Raw genomic sequence first — 24,576 nt, forward strand, 5'->3', positions numbered from 1 at the left:
TGTGCATGGTGACATGAATAGATTCATAAAAGAAACTTATTGGATTCATAAGTTAGATACTCTGTATCCTAATGGACTTAATGCTAATGCACTATATAAAATTGTATAATTTAAATTGATATATTGTATATCCTTTATAACGATATATTTATATGTATGACTGTTTGTCTCCATTTTATTTTATTTTATTATTTTCCCAAAGAAATTGAAATTTGCAGAAAGGCCCATAATTGTAGTAATGGTCGCAGCAAGAATTATTAACTCAGTTTGTCAAAGTAGTAGTATTTGTCCCCGCTTTTGTAATGTATTTTAATAATAATAATAATAATAATAATAATAATAATAATAATAATAATGATACTACTACTACTACTACTACTACTACTACTACTACTACTACTACTAATAATAATAATAATAATAATAACAACAACAACAAAGAAAAGGGAAGAGGAGGAGGACGATGATTTGTTAAAAGAACGTGTAATGACATGAAAAGCTTGACGTTCTATTCAAAACATAACACTATGACATTAAGAATGTGTTGAAAGATTTTTGATACTGCAATCAGTGACATAATGTGCATTTGAAATGTTAGTTTTCCCGGAAATGTAATGAATCTAGATAATGAAACTACCCAGAGAATATTCTTATTTTACTGTATGACACCAACGGCATGTATGAATAGAATTTCGTCGTGTCAGTGTAGAAAGTGAGATTACTGATACCAATTCGTTAAAAATAGGGACCCCGAGTGGCCGAGCGGTCTGAAGCGCTTGTCTGTACCGAGTTCGAGTCTCGGTCTCGGCTAATATGTCAGTAGCTTCCCATGTGTCTGTGGTTCTTAACGAGATTTTCCCGGATTCTTCCTCTACCAGTGATACTGGACGCCATGTATAGCCTATGATGTGCTGAAAAATGGCGTTAATCCTATAAAAATGACAAGAACATGTAAAATAACAAATCATTTAAAGTGTTGCTAAAAAGCTATTTTAATATACACATACCATTGATATATCAAGTTGTGATCCGGCCATGGCGCACGAATACGCATATGTAAACATGGTTTGAAAATGAGGCTACATAGTACATGCTTTCTAGACCATTGATGAATTTGCACTTATTATTCATTATCGAAGAAGATAAACATTTCAAGCTACGGGTAAAAATCCGTAAAAGAATGAGCGTAGCTCATTGTTGTGTGTGTCAAGTGACGATATCTCTGGACATATCAATGATAGTAAAATTTGTAGACAACTGACCAGCTGAAATGGGAAAGAGGGAAATTGAAGATATAGATACTCTTAAGTAAACATAACAAGCATTACTCTCTCCGATGGTAAACGTCAATCTAAGTTTCTGACATTACGGTAAGTGGATCTTGATATCTTTATGTTAGGTAGGAATGAGAGAAAGAAAACTTTGTCATCCTAAATTTCGAATCATTAAGTTCTTGATCTTAACCTGATGAAGCCTGCATTTTATTTATAATAGCAATTACATCTCTTTTAGAATGCGGACCATCTGACACTAAATACAGTGCTAGTCAGCCAGTCAAGCATGGGCCATCGGATGAAAATGATCCATTTGCTCCTATCAGCTTTGATAGAGGATCTAAAGAGAGCGAGTCTTCTGAGATACATAAATTTCCAGTCAAAGGACTGTCAGCGGAATTTAGTGACACTGGATTGCACGGATGCCAATGGCCTTATGGAAACGAAGTTTTAGGACAAAACCAGGGAGATCAGCAAATTATGCTGAACGCAATTTCTGATAGTTCTCCACATATGATCCAACAAAGACAGAAGTATGATCAGCGTGTTCAGTCTGTCAGCCGAACTTCAATTCCGCCGATAGGCAATTGCGTTGGAAATTATATGCAAGGATTTGGTGTGGCGAGAGATACGGAACAGTTTTACGATGCTGTCATAGTTTATGATCAAAATGATTTCACGGAAGTGCAGTTGTTCAAGGAAGAACTCACACATATGATGGCCACTGTGGGATTTTCAGGCTTGAGATTAGAGCTTTTTGACAGTACAGTTTTCCCAGCATCACAAATAATGAGTATTGAGGACATAGTCAGACGATCAAGCTTGGTCCTAGTGTACTTGACTCCACAATTCAACCCGAATCGTTTGGAATTATTTTGCAATGAAATAATAGGCCTGACTAGGCTGGGATACAATGAACCAGATGTGTTGGCTGGAAGGATGGAGAGCACACAAAAGTGGGCCTTTAGGCCAGTTCACACGCAACCCGAAAGAGCAAGATATTACAAAACCCCAATAGGTCTGACAACTGTGATAGGTATAAACTGGTACGACAGATATTCGCCAAACACGAGGCAGAAAATAATCTCTGTAATGGCACAGGCATTACACGATCGGACGCAAAGAGAAAACCACGCACACTTGACCAGCAGATATAGGGAATTATCGATGCAGCATCGTAAATCAGATCAAGGACAGGCCTATGCAAATGAATCCTTTATATCAAGTTTTAATTCCAGAATTCCAAGACAAGTTATCAGGCCTCAGTATGAAAATCTATTCAACGCGCAGAACGGAACATGGACAAATTCTTCACATGGTGTAAGGACACCAGTCAACCCAGGCTTTCATCAGGCCCCACTTATAGTACGCCAGAGTGTACCACTGGCACAGGTTCCTTACCAGAGTAACGGAAGTGGTGCACAGATAGTGAATATGACCCGAACTCAACGACCACAACTTTCAGTGATACCAGAACTGACATTAGAACAAAGTGGATCTTTTAAAAGTGGCAAAGAATTACATCCTCACATTAGTACAGTACCTAATTATGGTATGCAACACCATAATACTGGCCAACATTCATTACCACAAGCTTCAGTGGATGCGTTTTCTATTCGCTCCCAAGATGCATACTGCGTTCCTTTCCAGCAACAAGTTTCGACAACTGGACCACAATCAACAATGTCTTTCGTTCAGTCTGCACCATTATCTTCGGGACAGCTGAACAAAACTGACAGGGATGGTCATTATTGTGACAGAGATCAGGTGTCTGACAATAACATTTCCTACCAGCAAACCTCTCAGAACGCTGGTTCAAATGCAGTGTTTCATGAAACCATGACAAGATATACTGGTCAAGAAAGATCTCAGCTGGGAAGATATGTACCAGAATTTACCACATCAAATCAATGCGTGGGTCAGCCAAACAGTAAGGCTTCTTTTATGAAAGCGTATCACAGCACGGGACCTGAATACAATCGGATGGGAGTTGATGTGGCAAATATTGGTCCTTTTCAGACAGCAAGATTGGATTCCAGTATAGAAAACAGAGTTTCGCATACTGGAAGAAACATCATTGTTCAGTCAGCGTCTCTTTCGTCACAATCAATACCATTTGATGCTCAGCCGCAGTTCATTTCCCAAGGTATGAAACGTAATGGCGAGGCTGCATTGTCACCCGGGAATACGCAACTGAGTTACCAAAATATGACCTCAGTGGTTTATCCTCCGATTGAAAGACCTCAACGATCCTCTTTTATGATAAACAGCAACTCTCAAGCACAAATTCAAGACAATTTCAGTCGGCCGCCAGTGTCATATCCTCCCGATCAATACCAGCAACGCAGATCAGTACAAATCCATGCATACCAACAACAAGCTAATCCTTCAGACACACCCTTGATGCAGATGAATATGCACCAAATGTCATCTGTAAGTATACCATCATCCCATCTTCATACACAAGAGCCATTATATGAGTATCCACTAACAACTCATTCTACAGGACATCAATCAGAACATATAGAAAATAGCAAACAAGATAACGTGGAAAGACAGAATCATTCTTTACTGAATGGTCAACTCAATCAACAACTGTTTAATAGATCAAGTTCACCATCAATGCAGATACCTTCACAAATGCTTTATACTTATACACCCTCAGTCAGACTGGACCAACCGCAATCATCGCTTGGAAATGTACAGTCAAATCAAATGATAGGACGGCAAGCAGAAAATAATACCAATATGATACCACTTGACTCGGACAGAAGATATACGCTTTTGCCCAATAGCGGTCCATCTGTCAACAAACATAGCACACAGATTAATGGTTCAGGACCAGTATCCTTATATGGTTATAAATCAGACGATAGAGTACAGTCTTCTGACCGCTCAACAGGACTAGAACAGTCTGTGCTCAATTTTAAGCCTTTTAATAACATAAAAAATGATGAGATTGACATAAACCCAAATCTGTCCAACGATGACCTGGAGATAGACAAAGTACCTCCCGAATCTGGAACATTTCACCAAACAACAATGAAAAAACAGATGAACATAAATTCTTCCAAAACACATGACTTGGCCAATACATCTAGAAAAAGTAGGTTTTTTTAAACACATATTTTAAATTACGTTTGTTTTAAAGTTTCTTTTTGTTTTTCTAGTAGTTTTGGCTAATATTATCATTTTTGGGGGACATTATTTATAATGTATTTATTTAGGGCCTAAATTGCTTTTTAAGATTCATTGTGGAATAATCAGTGGTCTGTTCGAGTATTCAAAAGTTGTAATTCAAAGGATTTTTGCTGATGGTATATATCAGACTTAAAATATGCTTTGAATTGATTTAATTTATTAAATTTTCGTTGGTTTTTGTCTTTATGAAAGAATTATTCAGTGTCGGATTTGATTATATTTCTTTGTAGATTGAAAAAAGATGATGATATTTATAATTTCCTGGAAAATACTTCTGCTTTTGCATTAATGGCCAACATAATGCCATGTGATTCTTTTGTTATATCTTTCTTTACTTAAATGATTCTTGTTACATGATCCAAATGAGAGGGTTCTGAATGCCCATTTATCAAAATCATCTGCTTTGTAACACTGAAGTCGTGAATTTGATTCTTTTTAGTAGTTACAGGTGCAATATCATTGATTTTCTTGGTTCTATTCAATGGTAAATATGACTAAATTATCTCTGTAGGATTGCCATATAAGGGTAGCTATGACTGCTTATCAGTTCATGTCATTTTAATCTGTGTTTTTGCATATTTCATGTTTGTTGAACCATTAGCTGTCTTACTCCTTGAGATTGACGATGTATCTGAAACTCTGGGAGTAATGCTATATTTTTTAGTTGGCATGCCGTCATTTGGTTTGTGCCGTATGCTTGTCTAAGATACTGCACCACACACACCTGTTATATTAGAGGCAACATGACAGCGGTTGTTAGAAACCCTCTACATTATGGTCTTAGCTTTGTGTCTAATTTCGTCAGAATTGACCTATAACACCACTGAAGAGATAATGTCCACTATACATTAGCATAACATTTCTTTTAACAGGTAGTTGAACGTAGTTTCTTTAGCAATCATTCATGGAGACAAAGCACTGATTTTGAGTGTATACATACATTTTGTGTGTTATAAGTAATGTCAATCAGCCAAGTGAAGGACATCAGACCGAAATGTCAGGCATGCATGCAGTGTGCCTGTATGCACCTGCGTGATGCCTCACACATTTGCTATCAATAGTACATATATTGGTCGAGGATCCATTTATGTGAGTAAATGTCAGTTTGACTGACTTAGGTTAATATATGCCAATATGTTTATTTCAGCCTAACCGCAGGGTTGTTCCCTTTACTCTATATTTGATTGTAAGCGTTGTTAATATAAATTACAACGGATTACGGAGTACAGTTAAGTTTAAAGCCAAGATAATTGAAGTCATTTGTATAAAGCGCATTTAAAGAGACAAACGTTTCCATTTCTTTACATAGTTTATAACATAGTTGGCATAATTTACATATAGTGTGTTCCGTTTCATATTTTTGATATGTCAGTATGTTAGCATATCACTTTATTAGAATCTGATAGGTACGAATAAACCCATAAATTTTTGCGCAGTATTCTTTATCAGATTGGTCGCGATCGTGTGAAGTTTCCTTACCCCACCTTTGGAACTTTTGTTTTTACTCTATCAACATTTCGGCGGCTATTTTGTTTTAACCGATTGCCCGAGGGGCATTTGAAAAAAGTTACGTCCCTCGGAAAATGGCCAATTTACTCCACAAGGGCTCGTTACAATTAAAACATAAGCTAACGGTCAATGGATACATGGTGGTGATGGCGGCTTTATCATGGTGTCCACCCTATGACAAGCGTGATTTAAATGTTAACTTATAGTAGTAAAATAACCCACTCTGTTTAGAGAAGAATGTGAACGTATGCCGGCCTCCCAGCTCACAGAAAGGTATCCAACGACATACTTTTTACACGATAAAATGGCTTCCATGAACCAATATTTCTTATTATATGATGCAGTTCAGACTCTAAATAAAATTTGTGCATGTCTACTGTACTGTTCCAAATTAAATAGTGCAAATATCCGTTCACAAATACATTCTAGTAAATTTGGAATCTCTTCATCCATTAATCATCCCTTCACATGAATATCCAACAACTGCAATGCTTAGTAGTGGACTCAATATACTTTAGGTGGAAACATTGTAATCATGGCTCGTATAACCTATCACACACGAGTTTCCATTGGAGATTGAAAAAAATGACGTTGTCTCTTATCAAATGTTGCGTTGATTTGAAGGAAACGTTGCTCTTAGAATTATAATTTTTATTTACTTTTTTATGTTTGCTGGTTATAGAACTGCGCATTTTAATTCAGCATGTGTCTTGGACTATAGTTCTCTGCAACAAGGGAAAGGTGCATCGTTTGAGCCAGAATAAACGAACTTTTTTCATATTTCTCTCTAAACTATTTCCATTAAGGCTTCCAAAAGCTTGACATTATTCAACTGATTTCATAAATTCAGTATTAAGTCATTACCCATTTGAGATCACATATATATATATATATATATATATATATATATATATATATATATATATATATATATATATATATATATGACTGTTGAGATTTTGGTATCCAAAAGAATCCTGCATCAGAGGTTCAATAAATGTTAGACACAGCTCTCAATTAACGTCCAAACACATTCTTCATGTTATCCATTGGCACAAGTACTTCAGATGAAATTTATCAAGAAAGAGGCAAATTCGCATGTCAAACTTCTGAAACATCTTCCCTATATAAAAACATAACTTTTCCACTATGTTCCAGAGGATTGTTTGTAAAATATTTCTTAACTTTTCGCTTTGCCTTCAAATTTGTCCAAAATGTGTGACAAAATTACGTAGAATAGTGTCATTAACAAGTTGCAGAACTGTCTAACGTACATCTACAGAAGACGATGCTGATTAGTTTTTTTGTAGGTGGCATGGGTATGTTCGCGTGATAAGTAAAAGATGATTGGCTGCAATCGCGTTATCTTGATGACGCAACATGAAAAAGAAAGGAAATCAGTTGTAGGAATGAGAGACATAAAGAAAACATAAGACACGGTCGGGAAAAGAGAGCGAGCAGATCTGATAAAAATTGGAAAGAAAACTACGAACATAAGCTAAATCAGTTACGCAATATTCTATCGTTTGATACTAGATATGCTACTGGATGGGAGACTCAAAGCTTATTGATAAAGAAAATTCGTGTTCTAAAACACGCTCAGTTTTGATACCAATACTTGTTTCATCGCCCCACTCTACCTTATGCGTGTTATATCATTCGACTATATCATCTAACTCAAACATTTATTTGTCAGTGGGGATGTTGGTCAATCGATGATGATGATGATGATGATGATTATTATTATTATTATTATTATTATTATTATTATACCATTAGGATTGGAATGTTGTAGAACTCAAAAGCGCAATGCCCACATAGGTAGCTCATTGATCCTTGCCCCCCCCCCCCCTTTTTTTTTTGGGGGGGGGAACACAGCTGCTAATATTGCTAATGTTCTTCACTTTTCGAAGAGAGAGTATGTTCGATGTTCACCATTATGGGCTATAGTGCTTCCCTTTCAAAACACTCCCAGGTTCTCTAGACGTGGTCCATTTAATCGGACCGTCATAACACTGCTCTCATCAGGCATATTGAACTCCAGAGACCGATATCTCGCTCACTGATATTTAGCTGGAGTATATTTTGTGTTCTTTGGACAAATTCAAAACCTCCTTCTGCACTTTTGAGTAAAGCTTTATTCGAAAACCTTGCCTTAAAACTGTTTTCCCTCTGTCCTTGGCGAAGAGAAGGATTGGGCTTCATATGTTCTTCCATACTCTCTATATGCAAAACATTCATCTCTTGAATGACTTGTTTATGGAACAGCAGAACTTATTGGCATTCTACATGACTTAATTTTACTTAAAGTGCAAATACTATAGTATAAGTCACACGGGTCATGAATTATTCAATACCACTCTTTCAGTAATGGGTGTCATTTTTTAGAATTTGATTTTACATATATTTAAGTGGTATTTACTTCATTTGGATTCGTATTCATCCATATTACTTTGGAAGGTCATTGTTTAGACACTATAAGAGCTACATACGGCAAAATCAATGTTAAAGTACGTAGACATTTTTGGACGAAATGAACTTAAGGTGTGATCCATTATAATCCGGATTGAATGTCGCGCGCTGTGATGTCATAATGAAAGCTATGCATATTGATAAACAAATTCGTACGTCCCTCGATTGTGACGATTCCATTCGACGGGCTCTTATTTTGACCCAAGTTTAGTAAAGGCCACCATTGTAAAAGTCCATAAAGATAGATGCTTATCGTCTGAAAGATTTTTGGTGACAGTTAAGGTGCAGATCATTCAATAATCAGGACTGAAATGACTTTAGTTAAAGAAACGTAGTGTTAAATTTTAAAAGAACAATTTATATTTAATTTGCAATTAGTAAATGCACATACATGACTCACGTGACTTGTATTATAAAAGAAGCAGGAAGTCACGGAGAAAGGTTTCATTTTTCCGTTTTTATCGTTCTTACCACTATCTACCAATTCATTTTGGTAAATATGTCAAAACGGCTAAAACATACCATAGTTCAGTTAATTATAGAAGGCAATGAAAACAAACTAAAATAAAGTAAAATTGCTACTGTACCGTCAGATAGAAAAAGTATATTTTGATATAAATAAGACAAAAAGGAGACACCGAAGTGATTGTGAACAATAAGGTAAAAGTATGTTTTTCGTGTAAATATGCACTAGGTGCAGTAACAAAGATAAAACAGTGAAGATCAACAATGACGACTCCACAACAAGCTTTATAACAAAGCACGTAAGCAGTTAGTTGTCCATCGTTAGTCACGTTGCTATTACGTGCTCAATAGCTGACGGAGTGCCTGTTCTGGCAGGAAGTTTATTTGCCCCGTCGGAGTAGTTAGTAAGGATTCTACTGATTGGAGAAAAAGATAATTAGTTAAATGGAGCTATTTGCCTGGGATCGATCTTTGTTTCAATTCACAACAATTACTGATAGGATTTTACACATTTATCATTGTGGAGTAGCGTAAAGAGATTTTACGGTCAAGGCCTCATTCAAAGATGGGATCTCTTGAGGACGTGTAATTTATGATGCTGCGTCAAAACACAAGACGGCACGAAATAGGTCACACTTCAAATGTCTTATGTTTAAAGTAAATTGCAATTAATGTCCTCTCATACAAGGTCTTAAAAACAAATGTTCATAAACAAACAAAAAAATCAAGTGAGGAAATGAGGACATTTTTTGACATATTCATCATTTCTATCTCTCTCTCGATCTGTCGATCGATCGATCGATCGAGAGAGAATGCAGATTATGTGGTGGCTAATGGTCCAATCAGTTGCAACGGGTCCATCTATGGATTCTGTGTGTCAAGAATTGACCAAGATGACAGTGCAAAGCAACTTTTTTAAAAGCCTAAAAGCTATTGACTCTCACTGAGTCTTTGTCAAAGGCAGACTTACGAAAACGGACAAACAAGACAAACGCCACACACAACAGAAAACGCCGAATTTCGAAAACTTTTCAGGATTATGGGTCTAATGGAAATATATAGCCGAGCATATGTAATCACACGCCGTTAAATAATTTTTAAACTCAAGCAGATGTATCTAGTGGATATTGTGTATCATTGATTGTCATGCATTCCTTGATAAAATCACACACACTTACATAATAGAGGCTGTAAATCAGCACGTATATTTAATATTTCCCATTACCAGTCTAGAAATTCATAAGGGCATCCAATTAGAACTTACTAAATATTGGTGAAAAACTACTACTACTTCTACTACTACTACTACTAATAATAATAATAATAATAATCGTATCAACATCACTACCACAAAACCATCTTCATTATTATATTATCGTTATTATTGTTGTTGTTAATTTTCATCATCGTCACCACCACCATCATCATCATATTATCATCATCTTATTGTTATTATTTTTGACATCTTGACTAATATTGCAAAACATATATTGGAAATGAAAGCTGTTTTGGTAAGAATAACATTAATGCCAATTGAAAGATCATTATAGGTCTTTTGGATTTTTGGTACTGTTAAAAGGTAAAGTCTTCTAGATCCCTTGATGTTTCCTAACTCATGCTTGCGTATGTGACTGGAGCAAGTTTATGAAAACTCTTAGTGAGCCGTCTCTTCGTGGGCGTAAGTTAAGTTATTATACTAGTTGCCGTACTCAGGCCTATATTATTGATTCTAATTATACATCTGCAGGAATCATTTTATTGAATGCCACTGCAGTGTGCAAAATATTCCGCTGATATTACCTTCTCTGTGGCAGAACAAGTGCGAGAATATTTGATATTGGCAGAGCATATTTAATACGTATTAATGCGTATAGTATTTGAACGAATGTATGGTCGTATCTAATCTGGCATCAATATATCAGAGGAGTGAGGTGTATGTAACGTTACAGGTAAGAGTAAATAGCTATTTCGCTAAAATGCATTATACAGATGTGACAAAGAAGCTCAAAACAGGCATAATTTTTAAAATACGAATCCGGGGCATACTGATGAAGTAATCAGCTTAGGAATTATCATGTAACAACAACAACGATGTAAACCTGACAAATATAAAGAGCAAAATCCCTGCTATGTCATTTGATATTGTGCAGTGGAAAATGACGTCGCTGGTGTTGACCATACCACTTAGTACCGATAACGAAACAAGTGAATACACCTATGATGACGTAATTAGCGAATATAATAGCAGTGAATGTGAGAACGAGCAAATCAATTAAATAAATACTTTCATTATTAATATGACAATTTATGAAATGAAATACAGCATACAGAAACGAAGCAGCACTAGTAGTTTTCAGAAGCTAATGCCAAAAACAATGAATAACAATGAAGCAAAAGCTATCGAGGAAATTTACAAACACTTCTAGACACTAGACATTGTTGAAAACAATTGTAATAAGTCATGTCATATTCAAGTTGATGCTGTACTCATTGAGGGGTCATTGGAGTCAATTTTACCTGATGTTGTAAGATATTTTAATTAAGTTTACAAGCGAATTTACAAAGATTTTAAAACGAACAAACCTATTTATAAAAGCCCGATTTTCAATTTCCTATTACTATAGCACACAAACTTGGCACATCGCTTAATTTAACATTTCTGTCATTTGGATTAAGACCTCATCTTTAATGCCATATCACCGTATAGAAAGGAAAAGATAAAATGTAAAATGGCAGCGACTGGAAGAATAGTCAATAAGACACGTTTCCATATATATATATATATATATATATATATATATATATATATATATATATATATATATATATATATATATATATATATATATAAACTTCAGTGGTCAATGGCATTACAATGCATTCATTCCAATGGTAATGATAATGCTGTGTGCGTTGGAAAGAACACGTAATTCGGAATACTGTAAATCTCATTCGCTAGCGTTACATGTTGGTCTAGGTGCTCTTTAGAACGACATCGGAGTAAAGGCTCGACCATGCCGGTCAGTTCTCGAGTATTATCGTGCGCCATGGCGAATATTCGCTAACACAACTGTTGTAGAAATACCCAACAACGTTGAGGAAACACCCGACAACGTTGATGTAAAAGATACAAAAGTCGATGAAATAATAGGCATAATTGAACCGATTGCAATTTCTAATGGAGGTAAAGGAACAATGCTAATATGCCGTCTGCAGTTCAACCAAGGCAACTTTAGCGAGGCCGTGGGATACGAATACTAAGCCGTAGTTAAATAACTGATATACGTGAATAATTAGGACTCACAAATGAGCTACATTCAGTTGTACAGCAGCATTCGCCAGATCAATCACAGCAGGTTGTAAGGACATCATTGACAGTTAACAACTGAAATAATACCTGCATCAGCATAAAAAATAAACGAGTTTCATGACAGCGAATAACCGAAAAAGCATCTGTTTTTCAGTAGCAACAATTCAAATCTTGGCAGTTTCAAAGATGAGGAATCGGGTACGTCTGTCGAGCAATAAGTGGTCCCGAAATGTACATTTTCGTGGTTAGATCACACACCTATGAAAACAAAAAGAGAGCAAAATGAATTGCACGTGTAATTGTTTAAAAGGATCTCCGGCACGATATATGTGTGGAATCTTTATGCGAGCGACGCGATTTCGCACACGCTTCAGATCTTATTCGGTTAAAGAAACATCGTTTAGGTGTTTATCGTTTCATCACAAAGAGTTTGTCATTGTCTGATACCAAGCGATGGAAATTCCACGATGGAGCACGATGCGAATGTTAATCAACTTACGATTGATGTTGGTGTGCTAGTCCACTTTGAACATACGCACTGATGTACTTGTGCATTGATATTTTAGTGCATTAAAATAGACTTTGGTGGTGTTCTGTATCCGCTGAAATGACTTGCAATTCTTCTCGCACAGATCCGATGCTTGGTGGACGAAATCCACTCGGCTTTGCCACCCGCGGTTGGACAGCAGAGCGGTCTCCTGTTCTTTTTTCTTCAAGAACCGAACTATCAGTTGACAAAATGATAACGTTTAAGTTGTTCTGGAAAAATCAATCCGTTCCTAAACTGGAAATATATCAGTGGACCATACCGGGTCAGTATCACGACGTTGCTCGCCTTCCGGCTCCCCTGGTGCATACAAATATGTGAATATGACATTCTTTTTCCGAATCGCATCAGCGGTATTTAATCTAATTTCGCTTGTTGTTTCTTTTTTAGTACTTGTACGACTGATGGAAGTAACATACCCATTCGAGAGATCACGCCTGGGGGCTAATCCCTCCCCCCCAGTTCTAACACCCCGAGATCTCGCCAACAATTCTTGCACGTATTGCTGTCCGAATAACAGTTTTGCAAGTGTGTAGTTAAATGGCTTTTGTCCAACACTAGCCCGTACCCGTCGATTTGTTAACAGTGCAGCAACAGTTCCGATAACTTCTTTACTTGGATACACATGTTAGTATATATTGAGTTGCATATATACATTGAATTGCATCTGCCACACTTGCTGAATCTTATGACGACAACGTATTTGCTTTTTAGCATCTTCCGGCAACAACCACAACCTTTAAGTGTTACTTGCGTATTCGGGAACGACCCTGTAGTTCACGTACACAAACATGTCGATGAAACAAAAGAACAGCCTGATGAATTTCGTTTGGTGTTTTCACATCAAAGCAACCAGGAGAACTCTTCCTCGACGCAGGTAGGAACCATACCCACATTTCTTGCTTAGCCAACCATGCTCGAGCAGTCCCATTAGCGACATTTGCTGCGCTTGTTAACATTTCAACGGCAGCATCACCTTTCCAGTACTCGCGACGACTGTAGTAGATCGGAAACTATGCTTTTTGTATTCATGTTTATTATACCTATTTATTGTACCTCCAATGAGTGAACTTTGTCCACAGGCGGTAGAACCTCCCAGACCCATCTTATTCTTTATACCTTCTTTGATGATCTATCTGGTGATTCTTTCTACGAGTGTAAGGCTTTCAGCAATCGCATTCAAGTCATGGATGAGATCTACGTCAGCATGGTGACACGCACTTATATCGTTTGATGTTTGGTACGCAAGATTATGTCGGCAGCAAACATGCATCGGCAAGATTCACAAGTGCTTCTTCAGGGTTTGGTTGGTTGTTCAAATAAAGTTGTATATCTAGTCGTGTTTCAGGCCCACCGTAATTGTATATATGTCTTGGAGGGAGCCAGATATGTTTTTTTTTTCACCAGGGGATTTACTCCATTGTGTCCCGGGTAACTTTGTTGATGCAGTAGCGACACCACGGCTGACGAGATGTGTTTAGATTCTGTGCGTCTATAGAAGTGAGACGGCCTAGATTGCCGTCCACCTACAAACGTGAATATATTTCCTTCACATCAAATACGAGTTCCAGTGATTGCAGCTTGACCATTACGCGTTTAAACACCAGTTGAACTTCCAGTACGAGTTTTCATGAGGCACTGCACTCAATATTTAGACATGATTGAGTTATATACAACAACTTTATCATAAAATAGTTAACATCCATTTCTTTGCAGCATCAGTGGCTCTTCCATGTTGTCTCTCAGTTAAATGCGAAAGAAAATATATTGTTGATTTTGTTTCCTTCTTATCTTTTTTTTTTAAAAAAAATATGATCTTACCACAGTTTAAAAACTATGAGATTTCCTAAATATTTGTGATTTCATGATATCTTCCAAGGAGAGACCCTCATAAATCCGAAGGATAATACAAATAAAACGATAACAAAAAAGCGAGCTTGTTGATAGCTAGTGATGGTTGAATTACCAAAGGACCCCGCCTTATATCTGTGCTTTATTAATGTGATTTTCAAGCGGTTATATATGTGAACCTAACCCAAAATTTTGCATTGTATGCCAGACTTTACCTACCTGTCCAAAGATAATTATCTGTACCCATATCTGTCTTGATAACAACCATCATAATAAACCTCTCTTTACTGAGACAAATTTATCAGTCAGGGATTCAGGGATATGGGTCTTTGTAAATTTAAAATTAATTGGCGGTATCCATTCGGTAGAAATGCACCTTGTACATTGATCATAATAGGTAAAGTGGTACGCGTCCTTGCGTATCCCAACTATGAATAGGATATTTTGTATAGTAATAAACAGAGACAATAGACAATACAATTTTTTGCCTAAAGTCAGTACTCGATAGTTAACAAGAAATATGTCAGCTCGTAGGGGCTATTCACCGTTTATAATAATAAAAAAATAATTAACGTTAAGGTTTAGTTGTTATTAGTTTCTTTTTTTAATTCATACGTCAGAAGTAATATAAAACAGCCAAATTTCATGCCAAAAAGTTCAAGAAGTAATTTCCAATCTAACAATACATACTGACATGAAAATGTGAAGAGATCAGATGATAGAGTTAACAATGTACATTGTATACAAATGGAAACCTACGACAATTGTATGCAGTTCACACAAATAACGAATTTGTATACAAAAGTCCAAGGTGCATGCACATGTAATTATACCAGAAATATTTATATTTATAAATATGGCACACATTTACTTAATAACAAATGTGATTTCACAAAGAAAATAATGTTAGTATAATAGATACAATGAAAACATGAACATATGAATAAAATATGGAACGTAAGGAAATTTATGAATCACTTGTACAATCTTTGTTTTGTATGCCTTTTTGGGATGTCTATACCTACTCATCATATTTGGCCAGGATTTTACTGATGTGCTGTTAAACCACCGGCATGCATGCCTACTTACATACATACATACATACATACATGCATACATACATACATACCTACCTACCTACCTACCTACCTACATACATACATACATACGGCAAGTTAGCCATTAAGTTCCATGCTTTAAAAATTTAGATGAGATGAGGCCAGTTCCAGTTGCTTTTGCAATCCTATCATTAGAGATGTTTTTTTTATTCTTTTTCTTCTGAATTGTACCACAAAGTCTTTATTGACATGGGAGAACTGAACTTCATTTGGTAATATTCCTGTTTTATTTAGAAAAACTTTTTTCGGACAGCTTGCATAGTTGGGTGTTCGCAATTACGTTCATAGTTATTTCTTTGTCTTTATCAACATTTTCAAAGATTGCTGTGCACATTTTGTTTCCACAAAAACCATATCAGAATTAATCGCATCATTTGGTTCTAAAATAATATTTTTGTTACGTAACACTTTTGTTTTCCCAGAGAAAGGTTCTGGTGGACCAAAATCCTTACTCTTTACAACATCTGAACACAGTTCTATAAAGTAGACTGTTAAGGTCTCTTGTCTGAGTCTTGTCACAAACTACTTTTATTTCTATTAGTTGTTCCAGTTTCGGATGTTTTCGTTCTTAGGTATTTATGTAGATGTTGAGATTTTCGATGTATACCCTTCCATAGGTCTTTGTTAATAAAGAGAGCTCGGTGCCTTCTTTCGATTTATTTTTGTTCAAGAGAAGCATGTGTCTTCGTCACATCCTTAGTAGTTTCAAAGACATCAAAGGCAAATGTCACCGGGATTATCAAATCCATAAGGAGCATGAACAATGTCAAGTTTTGGTCAGCATTGAAAGTTTCTTGATTAAAAATAAGTAAAACCAGTAAATGTTGGGCGAGTTGTTTTTGTTAATCTACGTATTACAACGGTGAAAACACTGTTGCAAAAGTCACCAACGCCGGTGTTAAAATTGCCAGATTTACAAAGATAAAGTTTTCTCTTTATTAAAGAAAATAGAAAAATCTTTTAGTGTAGGTTTATCCTGATTGTTAAAGCTCGCTTGACCAGAGATTACATCTGTCATATTTAAAAGATCTTTAATATCTAGAAGGTTTGACATGTATTTTTTTTATCCTAAATGTAAAAATTGGGTCCCCTGAACTCGTACAATTGTCATATTGATAGTAATTTATCTACGAATGTTGAAAATCCTTGGTAAAATTACCATCTTTAATGTTTGGATGTTCTAATTGCTATTTTGAGCCATATCCGGTTTTGGAGAGTACATTTAGTACAGATACATTTAGAATGTTCCGGTTCAAGATCTGCCTATCCTCTGGCTGGTATATCAGACGGAGGAAATATAAGAACAAAATCACTGTTTGCGGTACGGTCTTTCGGAAGCAAATGGTAACCTGGAGTCGGTGATAAACATAGGATCGGAAAAACTAACTTGGCCTTGTTAACTCATTGGCATCAGACCGACATTAATTTTCCTTCTGTTTCATTTATAAGCGTTCAACACTATCACTTTTATAATAACTAATAGATCTCTATCGCTTTTTGCTAAACATTAACAAAACGTTGTTCCATAGATTCAATAAAACTTACATTGTCGTATCATACTTTACAAGGTTGTATCAAACTTTTTTGTGTATTACTAATGTAAACAACTTTATGTTGAGAAAGTAACCAAAACGCGTCTGCTTGGTTCGTAAAACACATACATTTAACATCCTACAGTTTTCTTGAAGCAACAAGGAAATGCAGCTTTATTTTCAATTTTTTAAGATTTGATGTCAACCTTCTCAAAAGTATTAAAACAAGCAACTGTATCAAGTAAGTCATTATTTGTTTGGAATATATGTCCGATTCTGATTAATCTTAAAGGGGGTTGGGTGGGGTAATTGTGGTCTGAGGCCTAATGGACATAACCTAGATGAGCTTATGGTATGGTCAGCTGTCAGTTGTTAGCACAAGTTTGTTATCGCTTCTCCTTCTAAACTCCATACACCACATATTCATCCCTTGATCTGCTTGGTTCTAAATGAAAATGGTGCCGCTCGTACTTCCAGTGCGGTCGCCACAGGAGTCATCTTCAAAATTTTGTTATCACTACTCATCCTGAATGAATGGTCATCGCACCTTTTAAGTAAAAGAGTTCTCATGATGTTTAGTTGGTCCGAAATGACAAAGTGCCGATCATTTGTCTAATATGGCCGCTTTATCGACCATCGTAAAAGTCTTAGATTCGGAACGGATTGTCGTATCAACACGGGGTGTTACTGAATGACTTCTTATTAAGTATACCTAGTATACGCTCTAATGTTCGATGTTGTGCATGTGTATATCCACGGAAGTTGTATGAGACAGGGTTAATCAGTCGCTAATTTTGTTATATCTTTCAAGCAAAACAAAACGATCCTAGAGATGAAGACGAGTTCAGTGGAAAGAGAATTATTAACCGTCATTACCATGGCTACGATGCAGAAGAAGAGCTGAATTCTGCAGACAGAATGGTGAAGAACATAACAAACATCTGGGGAAGTAAAAATGTACAATTTGGCGCCAATTCAAAGGTGATTACCTATAGGAACTCGCGAAGACGGACTAGGCAAGATTGGAGTTCATCTGATGACAGGTATGTATTCATCATGATTGGATTCCAAATCCACATATAATAAAGAAAATGAGAAATATTTAGCAACATGACCAAATGAGTCTTTGCTGTTTTGAACAAAATGTTCTTCTTATTCTTATGTCAAAGCAAGCGGAATTTCACTTTCAGTGTTTCTTTTAAAATATATAATTATACACGCTTTAAAAAAAATAATCATAATTTGCCCTTTTTCACACAATGAAAATATATGATAAATTCATACATTTCATGAATTTCATGCATTTTCATTGACTGATGTATCCATGCGTCGTCACCATTGTGTCACATTCTAGTGACTACGTTTACATGCTTAATGACACTTTGGTTGGTCAAACAGATTATCACATTAAAACAAAATTATTAAAACAAATGGCTAAACAGTAACTGATAGTGAGTTATGCCTTTGCTGACACCACTGAAAACACACCTGAAATACACGTTTGACAGCGTGATTACACATTGATGTTCATATCAAGTTCCATATTCATCTTTTAATGATTGTTGTAAGATACATTATGGTATGTATATATTCACTTGCTTCTTTTTTCCACCTCTTACCCATGCTCATCATTTCTTGTTATTGATGAAGAGGAAATCGTATGCAGAAAACCTCATTCAGGTACTTTTAAACTGTAGTGAGATGAATACATTTGTTTAGAGAATATTATTGAAGCAGATGTTCATCTAAAAGTTTTGCAGACGAAATCAGAAGAATATGAGATGATCTCAAATAACCTGGTGTTATTCCTTCCCTGAATATATACATCAGAATGTTACTTTGATTGAAATTATAAAATACTGGTAAATAAGACTAAAATTTTAAAATACATTAGTGGTAAATGCTCTACATGACTTAGTTCAAAAGGAGAGATAAAAGAAAGACCATAATTAATTTTAGCTCCCATCAAGCCGCAGTCTATTAAAGTGTTAAGAATATTTTACATTTTTTGTATAATTATTATTATTATTATTATTATTATTATTAGTTCTTCTAGTTCGTCTGATGAAGAGAAAACAAGGAAGCAGGAAACCCAAGGTAGTAAATCACCAATGTCTTCTACGTCTGTCAATTCTCTTAATATTCGCGCATCTGAAGTAAGTACGCCCCCTAGAATGCAAGCCACATTGTTAGACCACCAATCTTCATCTGAAGAAGATAACTGCGCCCACAGTAATCTGCAGTCAGGAATAACAAATAACCTCGATGCTACCCCGATGATCAAACAGCCCCAACATAAAACAGTGAACATACAAAAGGTAGGGATTGTCGACACGGAAACAGACATGGAAAAGACAAAGTCGAAATTAACAGCTGAAGCCACAGACGGTAGTATTCTAAGCGCAAAACCAAAGACCAGTGGGCACTGGAGTAATGGATCAATAAATGCATCCATAGACGCTTTATCTGTATCTGGAAAATATTTTGGGATTTCTGGCCGCCGGAAGCCTTTCTCTTTCGAACAAATGTTTGATAGGGATAATGTGCTGAGAATGGAAACAAACGACATTTCTGAGGTTGATTGAAAATTGTGGCGATTGCCTCAATCTTGGTTTCATTTATCATTTACTGTGGCAGCTTTGACTATTGATAAAGAATGAAGCGGTGATAGTCATCATCCAGGTCTCTAGGTTGGCCTTTATATATATCCATTAGCAGTTGTTTGTCCATTTTTGAAACGCTTTAAGATGTTTTATTTCTACATGCATGTAAGTAAACTTGAAAGATCATGCTCTTAACATTATCATAAAGTTATCTGGAGTTTAATTTTCGATATACATAGACATGCTACATGTAACTGATAACTTCACGGTCAGCTTCTTTTCCATGTATATATTCGTTGTGTGAATGTGTAGATAAAAATTTGCCTGTGGTCGGAGTAATAGTCACATTGATCTCAGCGTGAAATTGAAATGTGATATTAATCGTAATGACTGTATATTGCACTAATTTTGAAAACTAAGAAAAATTACAACCTGTACAATATACACGATATTCTTTCTGTATTTTCTGTGCGCTCTTTGCAGAAAAGGTGAGATTATGTGCGTTCGTAATGATAGGCATACTGTTCTACACCGTTTAAGATAGAAACATCACACCTTATAATATATCTTTAGGTCGTCCTCAGACGTGCACAACGGTTTAAGGAATCATGATGCAACATCTGAGCTGGTTTAGATAAATTGAAACAATGTATTTAAATATGCAATATAAGGGTCACAATATGCGTGTGTAAGACACTGTAGTAAGTAAGAGTATTATTTGTATATGCGTGTGTCAGACACTGTAGTAAGTAAGAGTATTATTTATACATGCGTGTGTCAGACACTGTAGTAATTATAGGTTGCTGCATGTGTATGGGAAAATATGAACTAGTTTTTCGGATTGGGAGTGCAGTATATCCATCCGACAAAACGAGTTCATATTTTCCCATACAAATGCAGTAACCGTTTTATTATATGCTCATTTTCTTATTCTACCTAAGGCTTAATTACGTAAACAAAAATACACTACACGAAAGAAAGTACTGAATGTATGACGTCTTCCAAACTAAATACACAAGCGCAGATTCATCATTATACAACAACAACATTATTATTGCACACATAACTCCGCCCAGATAAATTTGAAAATAGTCGCGCGCAAAACAAAACTTCAGAAAGAAAAAAATGGCGTTTTGATCTACTTAAAATTGAAATTTGGAGTCATATTGTGAATGAATGCGCATTTGCAACAACTATTCCATTTGATCTGGAATTAATAGAATTTTTTTGATTTTTTTTTTGTCGTTTCTACGAAATTTCGTGATTATTGATTGGATTTCAGCGGTGACAGCACCGTGTTGACATCTGTAAGTGTGTTTCTGTTCTGTCATTGAATATTTGAAATCATAATATGGTTAAAAAAATGAAGTCTTTTCAATTGCAATTATCAAAAAGACGCTATGGAATATAATGTTCATTTCATTTTGAGTGCAGTAAGGAGGATGTAATTGCACTTGGAATATAGTCGAAATTATAGTACAATTTCGAATTGTGTAATCAGGCTTGAGAACCCATGACATTCCTTATGTAATTCGGATTTGCAGAGCTAAGAAAATACATTTTGAGGAAATTTAGGATGTAAAACTGTAAGTATATTTTTTGCCATTCTTATTATCAGCTAAAGAAGACAGCTTATGTCTTGTCACTTGCATGTTATTTGTAGGTACCCAGAAATTTTAAATCTGGCGTCAACCGCCTGCCTAAATTCGAAACATTGTATCAAAAAAGTTAACGTGGAAAGTAGCAAAGCAGCTGGTATTTGGCAGTCCACGAAACATCTGCTTTAGTTCATTCAGAAACCAAAACGTAAATCGCCTACTGACACACTACTTTCTATTTGTTTACAAATCAAAAGTGCTAGTGTCTGCGTCCATTGTTTGTTTATAATAGAAAGTAGTTCCTTTATGAGTGCAATATGAAGTGCGCTCGAGTTCAATATCGTAAAATACTGAACGATTCTGACAATGTGAAGTTGATGGAGAAAAAAATGTGCATATAATAAGTAAGAGTATTATTTACACATGCGTGTGTCAGACACTGTAGTAAGTAAGAGTATTATTTGCACATGCGTGTGTCAGACACTGTAGTAAGAAAGTATTATTTGTACATGCGTGTCAAACACTGTAGTAAGAGTATTATTTGTACATGCGTGTTGCATACACTGTAGTAAGAAAGAGTATTATTTGTACATGCGTGTCAAACACTGTAGTAGGTAAGAGTATTATTTGTACATGCGTGTTGCAGACACTAGTAAGTAAGAGTATTATTAGTACATGCGTGTTGCAGACACTGTAGTAAGTAAGAGTATTATTTGTACATGCGTGTTGCCGACACTGTAGCAAGTAAGAGTAGTATTTGCACATGCGTGTCAGACACTGTAGTAAGAAAGAGTATTATTTGTACATGCGTGTCAAACACTGTAGTAAGTAAGAGTATTATTTGTACATGCGTGTTGCAGACACTGTAGTAAGTAAGAGTATTATTTGTACATACATTGATTCAGTCGCAGTTTTAGCATTCTATTATTTGACAACTACATGTAAGACTGGTTGATTCTGAACCAAATCCTCAGATGATAATAATAATAATAATAATAATAATAATAATGACAATATAATAATAATAATAATAATAATAATAATAATAATGACAATATTATTATTATTATTATTATTATTATTATTATTATTATTATTAAATAAATAAATCTTCCGCATATTGTCAGTGATGTTAACATCGGAGCCGGATGGTGTAGATGACAGCGATGACCGTTCATAGCTTGTTTGTTGCTTGCGGCGGTGAATGTGTAAAGAGACATCATAAGAAAAATCTTATCCATTTCTCTCTGGATCTTTGCTTGGTATGCCAAAATATTTAAAATATTCAATATATTTACCCCTATACGTTTATAAAGGTTTCATAAAATCTCGATGGAATCAGCATAACAGTCCCTACTTTTCGTGTCCGTTATGTTGGACCTTCATCAGTATTATTTACTAGTTTTAAAATTCCTGTACATAAACAATATATGTATATTAGTGATTTCATATCATATGCGTGCTTATTACTACTAAAGTGTACGACATATTTCCCATCAAGATAATTCTGTTTATGGACAAATCATGACTCTTCGCATGGGCGTCGAAATCACAGTGGCAACTGTGCAAGCAACCACCACAATATTTAAAGTTTGTATTTCATTTCAACATACACAGCAAAGCATTCAATAAACCACGAATTCGGAAGTTACAGTAGGACGAATACAGTTTTTGTTGACTCGGCCGAATCTCTGTGGTACAGCCAAAGTTTCACAGTGCCATGCGCCGTCTTTCTTTACATGCATAACGTCATGGGGACGTGTGTCTGTTTATTGTGTGGGAGGGTGTGCGTGCGTGTTTGGGTGCGTGCTTGCCTGTGTCTGTATGATGACTGTCCTATGTGCAATCTCATGCCGAGTATGGGTTTAAATACGACCCCTGGGTAATTCGTGGATGCAGAGGGTGATACCGTAGGTTGTCCCAAAGTTATAACTTAAAAACTGACGAGATCACCATACTATAACTGTATACACACATTCTTTGAATGAAAAAGCGATATACAACTAATGTTGTCCCTTCGTTCCATTCTTAAAGCTAAGGGCTTGAATCTGGCTGCCTAGAACTTGAAGATGAATATCAGTTTTGTTTTGTTTGATGTCCAGTGTACAACAACTTGAGAAGATCTTATATTCTTTCAAATGTGTATGATGATGTTAGTTATTACAAGCTTTACAAAATTCATCTAAATCTCCTATAAGAATTATGAAGCATATTTTTGTCATGCTCCTCTTTAGGTCATTGAGTTCTGATGAATTATTGTGTAAATTATAATATCAGAATATATGTAAAATGTATTAATGTGGCTTTTTTGATCAGTTGTAAAGTTTTCAAGAGTAAAGGCAATTATACAAATTATTCATTCTCTTTTTTCTGCTTTCATGTGAGTAAATGTGTGCTGTGTGTTTTTAGAATTTTAACGTAGCTTTAACAATTTCAGTCACATCGCTATGATGTCTGCAGTGTGGCAGTTTATAGTGATGCCTGGCACTGGAGCATTATGCCGCAGACATGTGGCATCGTGTTCCACCCTATCACATTATCCTGACACCACTTCGACGAGTCCTAACACTAACCTCTTAATGCTGAATGCCATGCGAGGCAGCTGATGGTACCATTTTTATAAGTCTTTGGTATGACTCGGCCGGCGTTCGAACCCGTAACGTCTCGCATTCGAGAAATACGGATCATTTCTTTCTGTTTTTCGCAAGTATGTTAAAGGTATTTTAGATTCTAAGGGGTATGTACATGTCGCGTAGAAAATTTGTGCTGAGCTGACATCCAATAACTTGAAAATCTTAACATTACTCCCCCAAGATGGAAACTCATATGAACATTGGGCATTCACCAGAAGAGTTTTTATGATGTCTGGTTGGTACTAAATGAAACTTTTGCCAATCGGACATCCAGTATGGTTACAATTACATCCATCTTTAAAGAGTGCTGATATTCCTCCTCAACAGAAATTCCTATCGACATGAAGTTTTCACCAGAAGGCTATTATTACACATGGCTGGTTTTGAGTGAAACTGGTGCCGATATGACCGCAAATATGTGCCGATCTTTAAGCAATTATGACGGCCGCAGTGGCAAATTTTT

The 24,576-nt window shown here is 35.8% G+C and overlaps 1 protein-coding gene across 1 annotated transcript in view; it reads left to right on the plus strand.

Annotated features, from left to right (window-relative positions):
* Positions 1 to 23,835, plus strand: part of LOC149799584 (uncharacterized) — a 30,990-nt gene extending 7,155 nt beyond the window's left edge. Inside the window, exons 3-5 of the mRNA XM_089958929.1 lie at positions 1,513 to 4,380; positions 18,091 to 18,322; positions 19,327 to 23,835. Of these exons, the coding sequence (XP_089815055.1) occupies positions 1,513 to 4,380; positions 18,091 to 18,322; positions 19,327 to 19,864 (3,638 nt within the window). The 3' untranslated portion in view covers positions 19,865 to 23,835. The remainder of the gene's footprint in view (positions 1 to 1,512; positions 4,381 to 18,090; positions 18,323 to 19,326) is intronic.
* The last annotated feature ends 741 nt before the right edge of the window (positions 23,836 to 24,576 follow it).

The sequence above is a fragment of the Sinohyriopsis cumingii genome, chromosome 5 (genome assembly GCF_028554795.1).
Source record: "Sinohyriopsis cumingii isolate HCF-2022 chromosome 5, ASM2855479v2, whole genome shotgun sequence".
Classification (NCBI taxonomy): Eukaryota; Metazoa; Mollusca; class Bivalvia; order Unionida; family Unionidae; genus Sinohyriopsis; species Sinohyriopsis cumingii.